Source organism: Protobothrops mucrosquamatus, unplaced genomic scaffold (genome assembly GCF_001527695.2).
Source record: "Protobothrops mucrosquamatus isolate PMUCROS unplaced genomic scaffold, P.Mucros_1.0 scaffold1269, whole genome shotgun sequence".
NCBI classification, from domain to species: Eukaryota; Metazoa; Chordata; class Lepidosauria; order Squamata; family Viperidae; genus Protobothrops; species Protobothrops mucrosquamatus.
The window spans coordinates 142,370-163,811 of record NW_015387475.1 but is presented as its reverse complement, the minus strand read 5'-3'; the positions used below and the strand labels follow the sequence as shown (position 1 = coordinate 163,811).

Below are 21,442 nucleotides of genomic sequence, written 5' to 3'. Positions count from 1 at the left end.
GCAGAGTTCATGCATGAGATTAAGCCAAGGGACGGTTACACTGTTATGAACCTAGCCACTACTCTTCAACCACGATTTATCCCTTATTAAATTGCACTGACCCAGCCAAGCAGAGTTGACTCAATTATAGCTAAACAGTAACATAGAAGGGTATATGAACACAATCATGGTGGTTCTGCGTGTGAAACGGCCTTAATGTGTGTTTTTCAGGCCTCAGAAGTATGTGTGGCATGGCTCCGATTCCAAGGGACGGCGACTAACAGAGAGCTACTGTGAGACATGGCGGACAGATGACACCGTGGTGACTGGCCAGGCTTCCTCGCTGGCATCAGGCAAGCTGCTCGAACAGAAGAGCAACAGCTGCAGAAACGCCTTTGTCGTCCTATGCATCGAAAACAGCTTCATGACCTCTTCCAAGAAATAGAACCCCTGAATGTGCTGATTGCAAGTGGAGGCCGGGAGTCCAAATGTTCCCCCTTCTGCAATGGGGAGCAGGCAGGGGATTCCTCCCCCTCCACCGTCAATCAGGACAATGCGTCCAGCCAGTTTCATAATATAGCAACCAAGCAGATAAATGAACAAGAAAGCCAAAGAGAGTCTGCCTATGATTTCCAGCACAGATGGATGCTGTTGTTTTTTTGTTGTTGTTCTCGTTTCCTCTGAGCACCGCTGCTGGAGGGGCTCAGGCAGAGCAGGATTGTATGCAAGGCAGTCTCCAGGCAAGGTCAGCTCCCAAAATGGTTCTGGTTTTCTCTCTTTCTCTCTCTCTCTCTCTCTCTCTCTCTCTCTTCTGCCATTACAGTATGTAACATTTGATGGCCTTTTTCTTGTTATCCTAAAGCTTCCCTGATCGCTTCCCTTTCCCTCTTGCCTTAAAAGAGAAAACCCAGGTCAAATGGGATGTCAGAGATCTATTTATTTTTACTGACTCAGTACAAAATGGCTTCCCCAAACAGGGACGTGCTGATGGTGCTGCCTTTGGAAGCCCCCACTGTGAGTGTGTTAAATCCCAATCACTTGGCATTCAGGATACCATCTGCTCTTCTATTAGGAGCTAAAGGAAACATATTATCTTGCTGAAAAATCCATGACCAAAATTAAGAGTTTTCTAGGCCCCAGGCAGGCTTTCCTGAATCTGCCCCGCATAACCTCAAAAACATCCTTTTCCAAAAATGTTGCCCTGGCAACTCTGCTGGCCCTGCCAGCTGGCTCAACTGCTTTTGCTTTTTTTTTAAAATTTCAGACACAGAAGGAAGTAACATTGCTCCCTTCAAAGGCTATTTACAATTCCTGCTACAGAGATGCTACAACATCCTTTGCAAAAACAGGGTCAGAAGAGAGAGACGAAGAACACTAGTCGTTATTAAGCCCCATTCTCCCCATGTCCTTTTATTCTGTTTTTACACCTTTAATTGCCCATTTCTTGTTTTCCAAGAGACAGGAGTATTAAAAGGAACAGCCTTAAAGGTAATTTAGGTGTAGGATTTTCCTTAGAGGCCTGGAGGGAAGCAAATTTACCACACAAAAAGAATCTGTATTTGTTCCTTTATTGAGGATTTTTTGTTGTTATTGTTAAAAAATATTTTTCTTCTCCGCTTTGCAGGGAAATTGCCTTTCTTTACCTTTGCCCAGAAACTGGGTTACAGCGAATTCTGGGGAGCCCTAGAGTTTCCATTAGTTACCAAAGCCCTGCCAATCTTGTCCCTTGGCCCTGCTGATAGCAGCCACCCCTTGGAGAGAGAGTTTGTTCTCTGCTGATCAACCCATTCAGCTTTAAACCTCAGCTACAAAATACCAGGGAGCACATAACACGAGCAGTCTCTGTCTTTGAAAAGTAGTTGCCAGGTAACAGTAGAATAGACAAGAAAGCCAAATGCACCCACAAGGAACTGCTTTCAGCGCATCAGGTTAACTCAAATCCTGACACACACACCCCCAATGCCAGTGGAGGCTGGAGGACCAAATTGGCTAAGTGCTGTTAGTCACTACTTTGCAACCAAAAAGAGACCCACCCCTCCAGTCTTTGATTGTCTCTTCCCCTGCTCCTAACACTGGGGCAGGAACCATGCCTACACATTCCAAATCATTAAAGCACACGGATATTTCAAGGGGTGGAGGCCTCTGGAACACAGACTGGCGTCGTATCTAAATGCTTTGCTCCCCTATAAAAGCATGGCTGGATTCCTGATCCTGGCTGCAGCCTTTTAAAAAGCCATCATAAGGGCAGGTCACAGCAAAGCAGCTTGACATCTTTCCTCTGCATGTAGACTTATGGAATGCTATGGAATGTCTGATCCACCATCACCCATCTTGCATTTTGGTGTCCAAGACTCAGCCAGGCTGAGGCTTGCTCCACACCCATTCATTTGAGTCGGTTTTTAAAAACCAAGGTGCTAAATTCCTACCTAAGCTTTGTTTTTATTGTCCTAATAAAATGCTATTACTGCGGTGGGGAAAATTTGTGCAAGTCATACAGTCAGTTTTCTTACTGTCTACTGTATTTTGTGACATTTTAATGCAGTTTTAAAAGCCTGTGGTCCTTTATATCTTTGTCAGTTGCGTGTTGTGTATTATAAACTGTTTTCTAAAGGCACTGAATAAAGGAAAGTATCCTCCTATGTTTTGTGGGTCTTTATTGAAATCTTAAACCTAGTCCTGGGGTAAAAGATGCTGCTGGATATCTGTGAAGCACCCTTGAGTTACCGGAATCCAGAGAGGACCCAGGGCTTCAGTGTTGAAAGCTATGACTCCCAAGCCACAAGACTTGCTGCATATTTTAAATAAAAAAAATGCATTGTAAATAAAACTGCAGCTCAACAAGCTAAGAAATGCACAGAGGCTGCTGCTTGAAAATTCTCTGCTTATGCTCTGACCTACTTTCCTTTCAAATCGTGCTTTTCCAGCAAGCTCCTGAAGGGATCATGTGAGTTAATTACATAAAAAATGGCTTGAAAAGAAATGCTCGGGTTTTGTGAAAGCAGAGCACAAGCATCCATCAAAATGCAAGCTCTTGGTTTCTAATGAAGAAGATTAGATTGTCGGGCTCACTTTGGTCCTATGTCTGCCAGTCAGTATTTTCATAAATTTAAGGGCATTTTGCAATATGCTTTCTGAATGTGGCAGATTACAATTACCAGGGTTCAATTATGAAAGGTATCTCTGTTTTCCTATAAGGGGAAAAAACAGAAATGTGTCTCAAGTTACTAAGAGTCACATCACAGTATATTAACCAGTACCAACATTAAAAGTGCCTTAGTCTCACTTGCTCTGGTGACTGGCAAATTTACATGCCAGAACTAGGAACACAAATGTTTAAAAGCAAATTCATACAGTCATAAAATTAAGTGCTCCAATTATAATATTGGTAAATATTTCAGTATAGCTTGGCTCAAGAGGAAAGTGCCTGTAGAAGAAACAGGGAGAACTGTAGCTGCCAGAAAAGTCAACTGCACCAAAGTTGCATCTGAAACCAAGCCAGGTTTTCTCTGAGCTTCTGCAGAGATCCAATATTGTGAAAATAGGGATGCACTGACTGTGATAAGTGCTGATTGCCTTGAGAGCTGCAACTGGTCTCATCTCAACTGAGACATTGCAGGAAAATCCATCTCCACGTAGTACACAGATTGTGGTGTTTCTCAGGCTTTGGAAGTAGCCAGTTCCGGGCTTCCCTCCTTGTCCAAGTTCTCCTCAATTGGGCTGGAGAGTTCTTTGGCTGGTGTGGCCACTTCTTGGGGTGTCTTGCAGGCACTGTGCCTTGCCATCATGTACACAAATGACAAAAGATACAGTATGGCCAGAACAGTGAAGTAGACGAAGTAAACGTAGAACTGGAAGAGGAGAAAATGCATGAATATTTTGAAGTACACTACAGGGCTTCATAACTTTAGTGCACAAAAAAAAAAGAAAGAAAGCATCAATCCACCATTAGAAATGGATCTTTAAAAAAGTAGTACAGGTAATCCTCGACTTAACGACCACGACTGAGCCCAAAATTTCTATTGTTAAGTGAGACATTTGTTAAGGGAGTTTTGCCCCATTTTACGACTTTTCTTGCCAGTTGTTGAGTGAATTATTGCAGCTGTTATTAACACGGTTGTTAAGGTGAATCTGGTTTCCCCTTTGACTATGCTGGTCAGAAGGCCGCAAAAGCTATTCACACGATCCCAGGACAACTGCCATAAATGTGAACCAATTGCCAAGCATCTGAATTTTGATCACGTGACCATGGGGATGCTGCAACTGTTGTAAGTCTGAAAAATGGTTGCGTCACTTTTCTTCAGGTGCCGTTGTAACTTTGAACAGTCACTAAACGAACTGTTGTAAGCCGAGGACTACCACTAAAAGGGCCTTGACATTGGATCAACTCAATGGGGCCATTTAGTGTAGCATCCTACTGTCCACAGTGGCCTTCCAGACGCCTCTTGAAAATTCTACCTCCCGACCTGCTATCAGCCTTGTTATTTTTGAACCATACCCTACAGTGCCCATCAGCAGTCAAACCCAACTTCCTTCCTGTGAACACTCAGGAGAAGAAGGAAGAGGGACAGGCAGAGGAATCTTGCCACCTCAATGGGAGTGATGTGGAGAATTGGGACTCCGCGTGAGTAAAGTTATGTTTTCAGCACCAATGTAATTTCAAACAGTTGCTGAGTAAGTGGTTGGGGAGGCGAGGACTACCTGTATATTTAAAGTATGAGAAAGATAATGCTGGTTTTCATAAGTAACCTGCTTTTGAACTTTATCATTCCGGCTTCTATTACCAAAAAGAGAGTATACCTACTTAACTGAGATTAACTTAGCTCCACTGACTAAACTGGGCTTAATAGGTATTAATGGTAGGCAATGTAGAGCCTCCAGCTTTTGGCACTATAGCCAATAATAATTTATTTGCCTGCCCTTGGATTGTGTAGTTCATCGACAATAAAATTTAAACTAAATGGAAAAGTTCCACTGTGGAGAATTATCTATCTCCACACAAACTTCCTTGGGTTTGTTGGTCAGGGGCAACTTTTATACGCTCCCCCCACTCCACACACGCACATACACAAACAGGCAAAGCAAAGCCTTCCTAATAGGCAGTTTCCACTGAACAAGGATCAGCTACCATAACTGTAGAGTAACTTGCTCCTTTCCTTACCTGGGGATGGACTGAGAGAGCCAGACCACTCTTATCAGTTATGATGATAGTGATGATGGTTTTGAGAACTGTGGCTAGGAAAGTGTTGACACCAAACACCAGAGCGCAGAGTTCTTTGGACAGCGAAGATGCAATCTGGAAACTTCAGTCAGAGAGAGAAAACAAATTAGCTTTTCACGACTACAAAATAGCCTGAGCAGAAAGAAGAGAAACTGGGTAAGGACTCAGCTTTTTGCTGGATTCTGCTGATCTGCTGAAACATCTTTGCAAACGGGGGTTACCCACAATTGCTACCGTGAGTTTTATTTAAAATTTCCAAGGGTTACAGCAGACTCTTCCATCCACCTCCAGATATTTATAATACATACGCCAACACAATGTGCAGGATTACAGCCAACCCATCTGAGGAAAGCAAACTAGGGAAGGATATACTACAGCAATACTACTGCTATAAATTTGAGGGAGGGGGGCTCTTAGAAAAAAAAACCCTGAAAAATAAGATTTTTAGAAGACAAAATTATTTGTCATCATCATTAGCGAACTATTTTCAGATTAGTTACATTAACCCATTGGTCTGACAGAATAGTTAGAACATCTGATCCATTATTTTCCAGTTTTCACATCCTTACAAAAATCCTGTATTATCCAGGAATATTGCACTGTGTTTGGATCCCGCTCCGCATACTCTGTACGTGTATGTGTGCAAGCATGTAACTTTACAGACATGTAAATGATAGCTCTCACTCCAGTGCTGAACTGGTTTCCTGGGTTGACGGAGGCTCTATGTATCCATTTTTACCAGTATACTTAATGTAAATTTAGTTGTCAGTTCTCACCATCTTACTCACATGGCTATAGGCACAAGAAACTGGTAGGAGCCCCTGAAAAGGACATAGGCCACATAGCACAGCCAAATATTGGCAGTTGTGTTCATCAACAACAGTAGGCCTGCCTGGACTGCTGTCATAACCCCAATCACCAGTTTTGACCAGAAGGCCCATCGGATCTTCACAAAGCCAGCAGAAAAAGCAGTGATGGCACCTAAGAAAAGACAAAAGTTTGTCAAGACAGGACAAGCCCTTTATAGCTATATGGGGCTCTAGTTTTCTATGCAATATTCTACCAAGGGATGAAGTAGGTATATGCAGCAATGTCATGGGGGGGAAAATATTCTCAAACAAAATTTGGCAACTTTTCTGATCTGGAATGCAAGACTCTTAGCAATCAAACTGTTCTGCATCCATTCATTATAACTGAAACATATATCTACTACATGTATGCTATTCAAGGAGGCTGGCTCACTTTCAATGGCATATAAGTAGTAGATTTTGTCCAAGCCCAGAGATATGATGAATCAAAGTGAGTGCACCCAGACTCATATGGATTTTAGGATGGTGTAAATTAATTTGGGGGGATAGGAATGCAGTTGCAAATTTAAGAGGATGTTAGGATTGCAGTAGAACTGTTGTGGAATAATATAAAAAGAGACATCTCAGGGAAATATCTGAATTCTTTTTATATGGTGCTGATCACTTCTTCCAATGGTGTTTTTTTTCTTGCTGGAAGTGATGCTTCCCTATCTTTTTGACTCAGATGACATGAACTGAGCCCGTGATCTCCGATATTAGTGAGCCAGATAAGACATTCATTTTACATGCTTGGTAACAGGGGAAGTTGCATACCTAACAAGATTTGACCAAGCAAAAGAGCACTCACTGAGGGCTTAGCATCTTCGCCATGTTTCCCTACAACTTTCTATGCAAGATGACTAACACAGGTCATCTCATCATTCCCAAATGATTTTTACAACAGCTGCAAATTTCTTAGAACTACAAGAATGGGAATCAAAACCAAATACTTATAGAGTATCCATGATGACCTTAGTAGACATAAAGAACTTGCCTTAGCATAAAGGTGCTTAGGGCAGTGGAATTGGATAGTCTACTTCATTATTAGTGGAGCTCCTGATTAGTCCCTGTTGGGGGCATAGCAGAGCAAAAAGATAAATACGTAAAACACAACTGCAGAGGGAGAGAAATATCCATATATACCAAGCAGGGTAGAAACAGCTTCTACTCCACCATTGTAGACCTTTCTATTGTCCCTGGCGGGGTATATTTCATTCCATAAAATATGCACATAATAAAGCATCAGATAGTAGCCAGCAGAATTGAATATCCACCAGAGGGACCAAAGTCTCAGCTGCGGCATTTGTACAATAGTCCCCAACTCCTTTACCATCCGGAATAAGATCAGATTTTTCCAGGAAGAGGCCTTATGCCACATAGGCTCCCCTGCCCCAGAGTTCATTTTGTCCAGTTCTGAAGGTGAGGTACCATTACACCAGCTCTTGTTCCTGTTGAAGAAGAGGCTGCGTTTCGGACGCTTCAGGAAGAGGGTCAAGAGCAGCCCAAAGCACATAAAACCCAATGAGATATAATTCACTGTCATGAAAGTGGTGCCTCCAACTGTGACACAGAGTTGTCCCAACACGGAACTGGTGAAGACACCCATCAGTACTGAAGACCGGGAATAACTGGCCATGCGTTGATAACGCGACGGGGTGACCAGGGTGAAGATGTAGGAGGAGTAGGCTATCCGCGTAGCCATCGTGATGCCATAGAAGAACTCCATGAACTGCATGGCAATGATTCTGGTACCAAAGATCAGCAGAAGCCAGATAGCAATGTGGCTCAAGCTCTGTAGCACCAACATTGGCTTGTAGCGCAGGTAGTCCGTGAGTAGAAAGATGGGTATTAATACTGCCATGTAAGAGTATGACAGGACAGGTGTAATTTCATTGGTCACCTGCAAGAGAAAACCAAAGCGCAAGTGATTTATACTAGTGAGTAAACCAAAGGGATAAAGAACTCTAGTATGAAAGAGGCCACATGCACTTTCACCTGTATTCTAATCATCTAGGAGCTCCTCCTTCATGATTTACTAATCATTTGGGTGCTTCTTCCTCACATTCTCTTTTTCCTCAACAGGCACCAAGACTAATTCTAGGTACTAGCCATCCTGTGCTTGGAAAGCTGGAAACAAAACAACTATACAAGTAGGATCAGCTGATGCAAAGACCTAGGGCTGGGCCTGGGGTATCCATAAGAGAAAGAAACCTCCACCGCCATAACAACTTGACGGCATTCTGGGTGAATGGAAATACATTGATCACTGGGCAGGACTGAAAGGAAAGAAAAACAGATTCACAACTAATTCACATAAAACTATTCAATGCTACCAAGCTAGATTATGTCCTGGTTCATCAGACAAACTACTGTATTTCTATCAAAATTCCTAGGGATAAAATGGAGTTGTCCACAATGGGAAATGAAACGACAGCATGCAGCTTATAAAAGAAGGCAAAGCACCTTCAAAAAGAAAGGACCCTGGTGGCTGAAAGAGAAGAAAAAAATCTCCATTCACATGTTGAAGACAATTGTTTGGAAGAATAACCGCCCCCCTCTCCTTCCTCCCCCCCCCAGTTTATGGAAATGCAATGTATAGGAAAACTGAAAGCTGCTTTATACCAAACCAGACTATTGTTAGCTGACTGGTAATATTTCTCTGATATTTCAGACTGGAATTTTTCACAATGTTTTGATGTCTTAGATACCCCTCTACCCTCTTAGTTTTTCCAATAGTCACTCAGAGATCTCCGCTCTGGTTGAAATCTATATGCACTGTTTGCCAAGGTGGTTGATTAAGCTTCTTACAGTTGCTTTAGACTGGAATTTGAAGTATTTTAGCCATGGCAACACAGCAGCAGGAGACTCTGAAGTCTGGCTAGGTTGAGGTGTCTTGAGTGCTCACCAACACTGCTCCCCCAAATCTCCCTCAGACAGCAGAGTAGAAGTATAGAGAAGATTAAATTCACTTTCAGTGACAAGAATGCCAAAAGAGTTTGATTCAAGAGATCTTTGTCCTGACCATCCTGTCATATTTTTTTAAAACTAGAAACCTGTAGTACTCCCTAGCCTGATATCTCCCAGAGGTATTTCTCTTCAAGCAAGCTTCCATGAAATTTGGGAAGGTGAAGTCCAACTTTCGGGCATACTCCCGGGGGAAGAATGGTATGTAAGAATTTACTTCAGGAAGAATGAATAATTCCTTTTCCATAACTCAAGATATTATCAGTCCTGTTAGCACGGGCTCACTACAACTTGGCATTTGGTAATTCATCATTCCTCTCTCTTCTACCCTCAAAGGACATCCGTCAACTTGAGCCATTTGTTCTGGTCAAGGAGTTTGGGATATTTTAGCAACAGTAGCTAAGCACACAGTTTATAAATGGAGTTGATGCAGAATATATGAGGTCGTCTCCTCTATCTCTGGATTCATATATCTATACTTCTAGATCAGGGATGGACAGCCTGAGCTCCAGGGATCAACTGATTGATGCACTGATTGATTTGCAGCCCTGGAGCCCATTTGAACCACAGTTGCTGAAAATCAGTGACATGATTTGCAGCCACTGAGGTAAGGAACATGCAAAAACTATAGCGCAAAGCCTAGAATTTAGGCTTAAACTTAATGAGGAATGCCCTCCCCAACTGCTCCTCACAAAGCCAGACAAAATACAGAGAATACATCAGTCCCACTGATAGCTATAGCTCTGTCCAATGAGGTACCCAGGTTCTTCAGAAATAAATAAATGAAGTCCTTCACCCTGCAAAACATTGCCCATCATGAAATTCCTTTGAAACCTGTTTCCAACCTTTCGCATCTTACTTATTCAGCTGTGAATCTTCTCTTATAACTCCATCTGAAAATGTCTTCTCCTATGGCTTGCCTATTGAGACATTTAATATCAGGTGTCTTTTTAATATCAGGCCAGCCCATTTCTCTTCTTGGAAAATTTTTGTAACTTGTTTATTAATTTAATTAATACATGCAATACTTTGTGCAAAGGGAACAATCGTTCTTTGCGTTTTCATATTTTTAAGTAACTTTTATTACTGGCTGTTTTTCATGTTTCAATTGGTTGAGTTTTAAAATGATTTTATAAGTCTTCATTTTTGACTGAGAGCTGCCCAGAGTTGGTTGAAAGATGTTTATTTATATAAATGTTTTAAATAAATAAAAACTCCCCCCCCCAAATTTCAGCTACTAGACTTAGATTAAAGTGACAATTCTACTCCACAACCCTCCAACCATTATAACGCACAGCATTAAACAAAGAGGTATCCATAAGTCAGGAGTGATTCTGCCCCTCTCCCAACACACATCTCAGCATACAAAGAAGCTGCCATGGACTAATTGACAACCTAGGGTGCACAGCAGTCAGGCAGAACAAAATGTTTGGGAACAGATTGCCTGCCTATGTGTGATTGTTTTTTGCCAAAACGACAAGAGCTGCCAATGTCCCAGAGAGACCTCGCAAGGGATCAGAGAGAAAATAGACCTTGCTCAATACTAAAAGATCAAGTGTTCAAATAGAAACTTAATGAAACTAGAGCAGCAGGTCACAGCCACCTACACATAGCCACTGCGAAAGTCCACCTTTGGGGAGGGCAGTTAATTCCTCGTTCTAAGCTTTCGGTTCTTTAAAACTACTAAATAGAGAAATTCATAAAACATTAAGTGTTTTAAATATTATTTTAAAGAAACAAACCAGTAGTAGTATATTAGCTAGTTGAGACATTGGTCAATTGATTCTTAGGAAAATAGACTGAAAATAAATATTAATCTGTATTTAGAATGCTTATTTAAAACAAAAATACCTGGGAGGTGACCAACCACATAATCATTTTTAGATATGCTTATACTTCTATAAAAATAGTTATACCCAGCTTTCTATTTAAAAATAAGTGGAACAATGTAGTATGTTACTATATTAAAAAAAAAAAATCAGTATCTCAAGCCCCCATGAGTCATCCGCTACTTAGCAATAGCAATAGCACTTAGACCTAGTCCTTCACAGTGCTTTACAACCTTCTCTGAGCAATTTACAGAGCCAGCATATTGCCCCCAACAATCCGGGTCCTCATTTTACCGACCTTGGAAGGATGGAAGGCTGAGTCAACCTTGAGCCGGTCAGGATCAAACTCTTGGCAGTGAGCAGAGTTAGCCTGCAATACTGCATTCTAATACTTAGCATCTTTAAGGAAGAAAAAAAAGAAAGAAAGACCATTTCAAACTACTGAAATTACAAAGAGGTATTTTAATTCTATGAATGAAGATGCTGAACAGGTATCTTGAGTCCAAATAAAAACATATTTGTTTATTCAAATATAAGTTCCAAAACAAATTATTTCTCTCTGTGTATGTGTGTGTGTGTGTGTGTGTGTGTGTGTGTGCCCTTGCAATTTTCTTAGCAAGATTTTCAGAAGTGGTTTGCCTTTGCTTCCTTCCAAGGGCCGAGAGAAAATGACTAGCCCTAAGTCTCCCAGCTGGTTTTGTTCAAATTCTACTGGTCAGTGATTTATATATGGAGGCACTGAAATTGGGGAAGGGACGTTGTCTTACCTGAACGCCTTTTCTCAGCATGAGGATGGATAATCCACGGATTGGGTTTCTAGAAGGGACTTCAGGAAACCCAATCCGTGGATTATCCATCCTTATGCTGGAGAATAAGGAAGGAGTTCAAGAATGAGAATAGAGTCACAGAATGACTTACGCTTTTACTCCCACTCTTCAGACTATTCCAACCCCATCCAACTGGATAAAACTTATACCTACTAAAATTAATTTGGCTATCAAATTAGAAAGACATGATCCTGGGATATTTCTGGAGACTGTTAATAGAATGCAGGAGGTGAGGGGTGCTGCAGGTACTGGATTGCCCAACTTTGCATGAGAAGTTGTGATGATCAGTTTACATTACAAAACAGCGAAGATCAATGGAGAAAACCAACACTAAAATGTTTACATTTTTTGTAATGACTAAGTGGAATTTGTTCTTCTGGATTTGCCAGCATGAATGTTCAGCAATCCATTGTGAGGCACGGCATAAATGTCTCTTTCTCTCTCTTATACTCACAGGCACCAATGCTGTGAACACACTATTATCTACTAACTCTTCCAGCAAGCATTATTCTGCTATAATATAACTGAGTAGCATAAAGCTTCATGACTGTAAGTCATCTTAGCAAGATCAACATAATCTTGTCTCTGAGTGAAGACACTTATTTCCTGGTGGCTGAGCTCTTTCCCTGAAATTGTGTTAAGGCCAAAAGAGTAAAAAAAAAATCTGGGGAAGGAGGTCTGGCTAGTTCTATCCTGATCTTAGAGGAAGATAGTGCCCTTTATTTACAGGAAGTGGTCAAATAAAAAACACATTGTTAAGACTTGACTTTAACAAAGCTTCCTTTCATCTACCCAATAATGATTTCCAAACACAAGTAGAGTTTGTAAAGTAAAGATTTCAAAGGTGAAGTCCTTTTCAAGGCCACCATGAATTAGCCAGCTTGGAGAAATCAGAGAGCATTCTGCCATTCCCAAACCTTGAATAGGTCCTAATTTCAGATAAACCCATTTATAATTTCCTTTAAAGATTTAAGCTATGATTGAGCAAATTAGTGTTCTGACCTAGATGAAATCCTTTAACTTAGAAGAAATCTGTAGCTTCGGAACTGCATGAAGACCCACCCTCAGTCAGTTTTGTGATGGTCTCAAAGATATCCTGTTACGATTCTTTGTCAATGATTGCTGAAAGCTAATAGCACAATGCCTTGTCATTCTGAGGTGCAAAACACATGTGTCTAAGTGTACTGTAAGCCCTCAACAGGCAATTTCATAAGAAATTAAACTCCCCAAACTGAGCCCTCCTCATATATATGATGTAGCCCACAAAAATGTTAAATATGGTCTTTGGCCATCTCAATTTTATTCAATTCATGGAATTAGCTGGGAATAACCATTCATTTGATAAAGACGACAGTGTGATACTCAAAATTTAGCCTTCCATCAGCTCATCAAAGGAGTCAGTACCACAGTTTGGAATCGTAGGAACCAGTTTCAAGCAAGCTGGAGAAATTGTTAACTGATTTCACTAAATTTAGGAGCACGTCAAACTGTCTAATTCACATGACTTTCTACTTTCTATCACTGCCTGTAATTGGCACAAAGTATTAAATGAGGCAGAGCTACTACAGAATAATCATGGGGTCCCTTCTACAAAAAAGGTAAAATAAAATAACCCCCAAAAGAGGAGGAAAACTTTACAAGGATTTATTTTTTTAATATTTTTAAAAGTTCTAATGTGTACCATGTGATATCTTGACAACAACAAAGATTGTATCATGAAGCACAGCCTTCCCAAAGTGTGTCCTCCAGATGCACTTCACCACAATTCCAAACATAGCTATCTTGACTAAAAATGATGAGAACTATAGTCCAATCCATCTGGAAGGATCCAGAAAGGAAGGAGTGGTCACAGGAATTCACTCAAGCAATCGGATTAGGCATTTACCTTGCTAGCTTGCATTGCCAAACTATTTGCTAAATCAAAAGTTAAATCTCAAGTCTCCACTTCAGATTATCAGGGCGACTGGTAGCAGGTATGTTCAGTCTGAGACTCCTTTCAGTTTTATTTTTAACTGGGGGAAAAAGCAGGTCATCCCATTGCTTTACTATTTCAAAATATGTTTTAATAACTACCATTACTGCATTAATATGTTGGAGCAGAATGCAAGCATACACATACCGTTTTCTAATTTAACTCAGAAGCAAGCTAGCTCTGTGGAATTCTCTTCCCATCTCAGCCCTCATGCTGGCCTTTAGTCACAGAAAGTCTGTGTAGGTCTGTTTGTTCCTAACCCCATCATCCCTCTATGCTCCATGAGCCCATGATCCAAGAGCCAAATAAAAAGAAGGGGGAAAAAAAGGATTCATTACTCCTCCCATGCACTGTAGCAACATCCTCTTTCCTCCCTCCACTGTCCCATTAACAGAGTCATTCCTAGCATTTTGTCAAAACTATTGCTGCTCGGAAAGTCTTCTGCAAGACCACTCAACACCCCACACTTCAGTGCATTCTTCAGACCATTGCAACTAATCTGTCCTATGTCAGATGATCTCACCTGTTCCTTTGTGAAATTCTTCTCAGATCCCAACAGGTAAGGTGTGATGAAGCTCTCCCCAGGTCTAATCTGGCTCATGAAGCCGTAGAAACAGAGGTAGGTAACAAGGAACTTCCAGCGTGGGTCTGGTGGAGGGTCAGGAGGCTGTTTTTCCATTTTTTCAGCCTCTTCAGACATAGCTCCCTGCTAGCTCCTTGGTCACTTTGAAAAGGAACGGATTCTTTTCAGTGAAGGCCACAATGCTGGATTTATTCTTTGTTCAGTTTGGGTACAAACTCCAACATGCAGAGGTATGCCTGGCTGGTATGTCTGAAAGAAAAAAGGAGAGAAGTTGGCACCTCAGGAAATTTCCTGGTGAGAACATCACAAACTAATCCGTACTTTCGTCTTGTCAGGAATGTGTTGGCTTTGCAATATTTCCTGAACAAAACCGTGCTCGGTTTCCACAAATGTCTTCTATGGTCTATTAAGTATTTATATGATAACCAGTGACCAATACAGTGGAATGTTTCAAGTCAGCCAGATGAAAATATTCAAAAGGGGGTTGGGTGTGTGTGAGGGAAATCAAGGGAACCCAAATAAAGAAACATGGAACTGTGGTGAAACAAAGTTTATTTAGCTGGATTGCTGTTTTTATAAATAATAACTAATATAGTATCATTTCTTCATCTACTATACTTAAGTCTTGTCACTGAAACACACTTTCATTACACAACCTCCCTAGGGCAGACTAGAAGGCCAAAAACTTAAGAGCATACAGCAGGGGTCTCCAAACTTGGTCGCTTTAAGACTTGTGGACTTCAACTCCCAGATTCCTCAGCCAGTATGGCTGGCTGAGGAATTCTGGGAACTGGAGTCCACAAGTTTTAAAGCGGCCACGTTTGAAGACCCCTGGCATACAGGGTCCCTCATAGTGGAGGAATGAGTTGAATTACACATAAACTCAACAGTACAATACAGAATAGCATTCTGTCATACTAACTTCTGATAATAGTATTGTACTAATTACCAATTTAAAAAAACACAAAGACTCCTTAAAGTTGACTTTGATGTCTTGCACCTTCATTTCGTATCCACACTTTTCTTGCCAATGCAGAAATATTTTTGTTGGCTTTTTTTTTTTTGTGGATTTCCCTGTCTAGCTTACACTGTTGGGCTCTCCTGAGAGTGTCTTTCACCTGTGTTCCTCAAGCCTGATTCTGTCTAATCTTGAAACCCAAGGAAGGTCAGTTGGTGTTATCATACCCTTCTTCTAGTTTTTTATCTATTACTTCATGTGCTAAGGGAGGAGGGATAGATGTAAATAGGGATACTGTGTCAAAGAAGATTATGATCTTGTAGGAGCCACATTTAAGTCTTGTAGTTTTGTCAAAAATTGTGTGGATGATGTGACCGTGCTGTTTGAGGGTGGGGTCAGGAAGTTTAACCAAGGATGGGCTCCAGCTTGGAAGACTAAACCCCTGGTCCTGGTGACTGACCCCAGATTGTATCCCATAACAGTATCCTGAGACATATACATTTGCCATTATTCATTTACTAAGAAGTGGTTGCCCCGGCATATGAGTTAGTGGGGAAATGATCAAATATATCTGTTAAGAGATCAATATTCTAATTGGATCCCACCTTCACCCTCCTCCAGCTTAAACTACATTATTTTATATAATAGTTCCTCTATTTTGGGTTTTGTTCAGATTTTACCCATTGTCAGAAAAGCTATTCTCAAGTATTACCATCTCTTTTATAGTTGTCTTAGCATATCCCTTAAGGAAAAAATATGAAGTACAAAACACATGGAGATCTCTAGGAAGCAATCACTAATACACTGGTTTTATCTCCCTCTGCTCTCTGTCTTTCTCACTACTGCTACATATTAAATTTAGCCAAAGGACTATTTAAAAAGAAAAAGTGGAAGACTAGATTTAACAATTCAATTATTGCTTTGTCAGTTTATTTCCTAAATAAATAAACAGCACATATGAACATTACAGGTGACCACCTCAGAGCAAAGTTCAGACCTGCTTAATAGCACAAGATAGAAATAATTTAAGTCATCCTCCAAGTCAATACACATAACTCATTTTATTGCGCTATGCTTTATTGTGCTTCACAGATATTGATTTTTTTTTACAAAGTGAATTAAACCTTTTTAGCAATAATTTTGTAATTAAGTATGCATTTTGTTTTTTAGACATAATGCTATTGCACACTTAGTAGACTGCAACATGGGGCAAACCTAACTTTTATATGCACTGGAATCACAAATTTGTGTTACACGAACCCCACAGTATCTGTGAGATATGCCTGTAGTTACCTTTATCTTGAAAACAAACCTTTACTCTGATTCAAGTATGTTGTATTTTATGGTCAGCAGTTTGATGCTAATTAAGTCTTTACTATCCATTACCTTTTTTCTCTTAAGTGCACCCTGCACTTAAGCCAGAGGAGCCCAACCCCTGGCCTGTGGCCCACTACTGGGCCATGGCCTGTTCAAAACCGGGCCCCGGGAGAAATGGGCAAGTGTGCACACATGAAGCTCCAGTCGTGTGAGTGGCTAACAACCAGATGACTGCAAAGGAATATAAACTCTTCATTTCCCCCTCCGTCCCAACCATCCAGTCAGAACTGAAGAAGCTTCTTGGGTGTGCTGTGCAGGCTCTTCAAGCTTTATGTTTTTATTCAGCTGAACAAAGACGGGCTCCTCTAAAAGAGAGAAAACCCCGAATGTCAGAAAATCCCTATTTTTATACTTTTTTGATTGTATAAGCAATTCACCCAGCAAAGCCGACACACATAAGATAAAGACTTCGCCCTTTAAGGCTGGCACACTGTAGATAAGAAGGGAGAAAGCAGACGTAGCTAAAAATGTTCCCTTTTGGGTGTTTCCTTAAGACACCATATGTTCCCGGGTCGATTAGAATATTGTCTGTTTTCTTTGCTGTCCTTTCATGACTCTGCATCCATGATTCTGCAAGTGCTCAAAGACAGCGGGGCCATAGGAAGTATCCTATGCTGTCCCCTAATTCCAGTCAACATAATAGAAGCAAAACGTCTTCCTGAAGGAAAAATCAAAGTGCAGTTGCCTTTTGAAAAAGCATCTTTGAGGCAACCGTGACCTGCCTGACTGTGAATCTCCATAAACATTTAGTTGTATGTGAAAGAAGATACCAACACAATCTATGCTATCTTATTAATAAATTTCTGTAATAAATACCCAACTAGATTTTGGCTCGCAAGACCTAACCAAAGTTAGGCTTGCTTAATGCATGGATGAGGAACCACCAAGAAACAGCAGGGCTATAAACTAAACTGAGAAGTCTTCAAAACATTCCAGCAGGAATCAGTGGTAAACCAACTTCCATAACTGTTTCCAGTAAAGCTACAGAGACCTCACTTTTATGAAGTCTCCAGAGGCTGACTTTGACCCAAAGCAGAGCTTACATTACATACCATTAATTGAGATAAACGAGGCTTGATGCCAATGTAAACAAGAACAGGATTTTTGTCCTAGTCTGAAATCCTATGCCAACCTCCTTGGGTTAAACAAACTCAATGCACTTATAAAACCAGAGCAAATATGCTCCTAAATATACTGTTAAATCTTTTCAAGACATTTTTGTTTAGAGGACATAGAAATGGTGTCCTTCAATAGCCATTAAAACAGGCATTAAAACTAACACAAGGAAATAAAAATACTGGGTAGACTTGAACTTGATAAGTGTCCTACAGGTATCAACAGGCCTGAATTTTTCATGACTAACAAGCTTCACGGATTCTGATGTGATCAATCTATTCTGTAGTATGAATAAATCTGAATGTTACCAATGATGTTCTAAGTTAAATGAAAAATTCCATATTGCAGTAAAATTAAAATAATGAGTTTTTTTAATGTGTATAAATTGAAGGTACTTTGTCTTTCTCCACCCAAACACACATGCAGGCACATGGAACAGTTTTCTAGTATTTGAGGGGCTGCCACAAAGAAGAGGGGTCACGTTATTCACCAAAACACCAGAAGGCAGGACAAGAAACAATGGTTGGAAACTGATTAAAGAGAGAAGCAACCTAGAATTAAGGAGAAACTTCCTGACCGTGAGGACAATCAACCAGTGGAACAGCTTGCCTCCAGAAATCGTGGGCGCTCCATCACTGGAGGTTTTTAAGAAGAGAGTCATTGAAAGTCACTTATCTGAGGTGGTATAGGTTCTCCTGCTTGAGCAGGGGGCTGGACTAGAAGACCTCCAAGGTCCCTTCCAGCTCTATTCTATTCTATTCTATTCTATTCTGATTCAGAACAAAAATGCATATATCAGGAAACCAAATTTGCTTAACAACTGCACAATTCACTTAGCTCAGAGGTAGGCAACCTTGGCTCTTTTATGACTCGTGGACTTCAACTCCCAGAATTCCTGAGCCAGCCAGCCAGGAATTCTGGGAGTTGAAGTCCACAAGTCATAAAAGAGCCAAGGTTGCCTACCCCTGACTTAGCTGTAGTGATTCGCTTAACCACCATGGCAAGAAGATAATAAAATGGGACATGGCTCCTTAACAACTTCCTTGCTTAGCAATGGAGATTTTGTGCTCAATTGTGGCTGTAAGTTGAGGATTACCTGTACACATAAAGTATGACAAGGCATTCATTGCACATTCACAGCTGCCATTTTGACTTCATTCTGAATCCCCATCCTTGCAGTTGTCTCTAAAATAAGTTAAATAAATGAAAATTGTTTTCCCATAACATACAAGATGTTTATTTTATCTATTTAGTTCTCCATACTCCCTCTGGAAATTCATCTCTCAGTGTTGGTGGATTATTTTTAACTTTCAATTATTTTTTCTCTGTTAATTCCATAAACATTTTCTTTAGTTTCCTTTCTTCTATAGCCACAGTTCATAATCTATCCTGGAAATCAGCTCCCCACACCCTGCTAAATTTTTGCCAGATTCAGAATTGTGTCATTTGTCCTACAAGGTTTCTAGTTTAAATATGTGAAATAAACAGTTAAAAAACCTCTGCCCAGAAACCCAGCCAGGAACCAGACAGCTAGATAAGGTTTATGGGGAAGCGTCTGGAAAGTAATAAACACAAAGGCAACAGTCAACTAGCCACCACCTGCCAGGTCATTAGAAGTGGCTTAACCCCAATTAATCCTAGTAAGTAGCATTTATGAGTGATTGCTTCCACACCTTGCACATCTATGCTTTGTGCAACAAAGATCACAATTCAAGACTAAGGTATCTATTGTAATAAAAGAAGAAAAAAACAGACATTGTTTAACATGGGTATTAGTGTTTTAACTTGGTCTTGCCTTCTTAACCACAAAGGTTGTCTCAACCTACCTAAACAGGACTTTCTGCCTTTGTCTCAGTCCAACAATTTTCTAGCACAAAGGTAAAAATGTGTGACCCTAGAAGTTGATGAACTGCAAATTCCATCTCCCTGACTTAGCAGGGCCAATGGTGAGATATTAAGAGATCCGGAGTACACCAACATCTGGAGGTGTTCATATTGTACTGTCCATATGCATGCTAGCACAATCATGTACCAATTCTACAGCAGCAGGTCTAATCTGACTCTTGACTGGGCCATATAAGTTACTGTGCATTATTGGCCAAAATCATAAAGCAAATCAGGATTAATCTCCTTCATTCTGTAGAAAAGACAGCACACAGTTAACACTCATTCTGGCCTTGTTCCAACAGAGCACACAGATCGGTAGACAAAGTAGCCTGTTGCAGCATTAACAGATCATGGGGCACCTTAAAGACTATAACTGTATCATGCATATACTGCAACTACAGTCCAACAATCTGAAACCACCATCTTAAACTTAAGAAGAAATAAATCTTATGAAATGCAATGAAATCTGCTACAAGTACCAATTCTACAGCAGCAGGTCTAATTTCAGGTTTTCTAGCCTATCAAGAAGGCTTAAAGCCTCTTAATTTAGTTAGGTTTTTCAGCCATGAATGCCTCTTAAATGCACATACTGTTTTGTTATTAAGTGTCCTTAAAATATAACATTAGTTGCATTTGATGAAGTGGGGCCTTAGCTGAACTTGCTGTATAGAATAACTGTTGAAAGATGCCTAATTATTTTAAACATTCCAATTTAGTTGCCTTTGATATACTACTTTTATCCAACTTTTTAAAAATGTTAAGAAGAGGCACAAATGGATAATTAAACAAAATGTTTTTAATTCATAAGGGACAGCTCCCACTCCCAAATAAGATAAAGCTTTGAATACAATCACTTGCCCTTTCCTAATCTTCGTTTCCCAGTAAGATTACGGCTGTGGATTCCGGACCAGATGTTTCGGTCCCCCGTATCTTCTCTTTATCACAGAAACAAAGAACAATTAGCGGGGAATGCAAACGCGACAAACTAAATCCCTATGCTCGTGTTATGCACTATAGTCCAGCTTAGTGCAAGTGTACCATGTTGCACTTGTTCTGCACCCAGTAAACAATAAGTGATCACCATTCCCACGCACCCTCCTTCCCTCATTAAAAAGATAAATAACCTGGATAAGACACTTTGGTGTCCTGTAGCTTCCGGGTGACCCGTGGCTATTCTCCGCCAGCCTAAGCTGCTCCTTTCCCCCGACTGGCCTGCGTGGTGCTCTGCCTTACCTCACTCGCTCAATCCATTGGCTCGGGTTCAGCCTTCCTCTGCTTTCTGAACGGGGCACGACTCCCGCACTTACTACACGAGAGACATCCCTCGCTGCAGACTCTTGGCGTACAGACCTATAGTCCAGACTAATCCGCAGTTGCCGCACGTGGAAGGCGGGAGGGAGCCACAGCTCCTGGGAAGTGTAGTTCTTACTGTGGGCAGCGCGCCAGTGCAAGAGCGCGATTAAACTACCATTCCCACAATGCAAGCGGGGCGGAAAAGGTACAGTAGAAATATGTAAACAGATCCCACTCCCTAGTACTTTAGATCAAGTGTTGGTCTTCGAAAACGAAACCTGTTCTCAAGGCAGCAGCAAAATCAGTGTTTATTTTGCCAGGTAATGTTCGACTAATGCCTTGATCTTTTAATCACAGAAAAACGAAGCGTCCTGTTTGGAATAAAGTAATAATCGCGCTCCCGAATATTGTCACTCTGTTCTTACCCTCCGGTTGCAATCCAGAACCATTTACTTGGTGATAACTCTTGTGATTATATTCGTATAACATTGGAAGCCGCAGACTCACTTGGCTTTGTTTATATAATGGACTAAAACAAAACAAAGAACACTTTGCATTGTTATAGTCGTGATCCATCTCCCTAAGTTTTAA

The 21,442-nt window shown here is 40.8% G+C and overlaps 2 protein-coding genes across 2 annotated transcripts in view; one reads left to right on the top strand and one right to left on the bottom strand.

The window, feature by feature from the left end:
* COL18A1 (collagen type XVIII alpha 1 chain) overlaps positions 1-641 on the top strand; it is a 96,138-nt gene extending 95,497 nt beyond the window's left edge. Inside the window, exon 41 of the mRNA XM_029285095.1 lies at positions 211-641. Within this exon, the coding sequence (XP_029140928.1) occupies positions 211-424 (214 nt within the window). The 3' untranslated portion in view covers positions 425-641. The remainder of the gene's footprint in view (positions 1-210) is intronic.
* A 2,562-nt stretch (positions 642-3,203) lies between these two features.
* SLC19A1 (solute carrier family 19 member 1) lies at positions 3,204-20,910 on the bottom strand. The gene is made up of 6 exons (XM_015821190.1): positions 20,792-20,910; positions 14,161-14,469; positions 7,189-7,945; positions 5,986-6,178; positions 5,138-5,279; positions 3,204-3,827 (listed from the first exon to the last, which is right to left on the bottom strand). The coding sequence occupies exons 2-6, from the start codon at positions 14,335-14,337 to the stop codon at positions 3,636-3,638; spliced, it is 1,461 nt and encodes a 486-aa protein (XP_015676676.1). The 5' UTR covers positions 14,338-14,469; positions 20,792-20,910; the 3' UTR covers positions 3,204-3,635.
* Between the last annotated feature and the right edge of the window lie 532 nt (positions 20,911-21,442).

Coding starts and splice junctions, on each gene's coding strand:
- SLC19A1 (XM_015821190.1), bottom strand. CDS start 14,337: ATGTCTGAAGAGGCTGAAAAAATGGAAAAACAGCCTCCTGACCCTCCA. Junction 7,946..14,160: donor AGAATTTCACAAAGGAACAG/GTGAGATCATCT, acceptor TTTCTCTTGCAG/GTGACCAATGAAATTACACC. Junction 5,280..5,985: donor TTTCTTGTGCCTATAGCCAT/GTGAGTAAGATG, acceptor CTCTGACTGAAG/TTTCCAGATTGCATCTTCGC.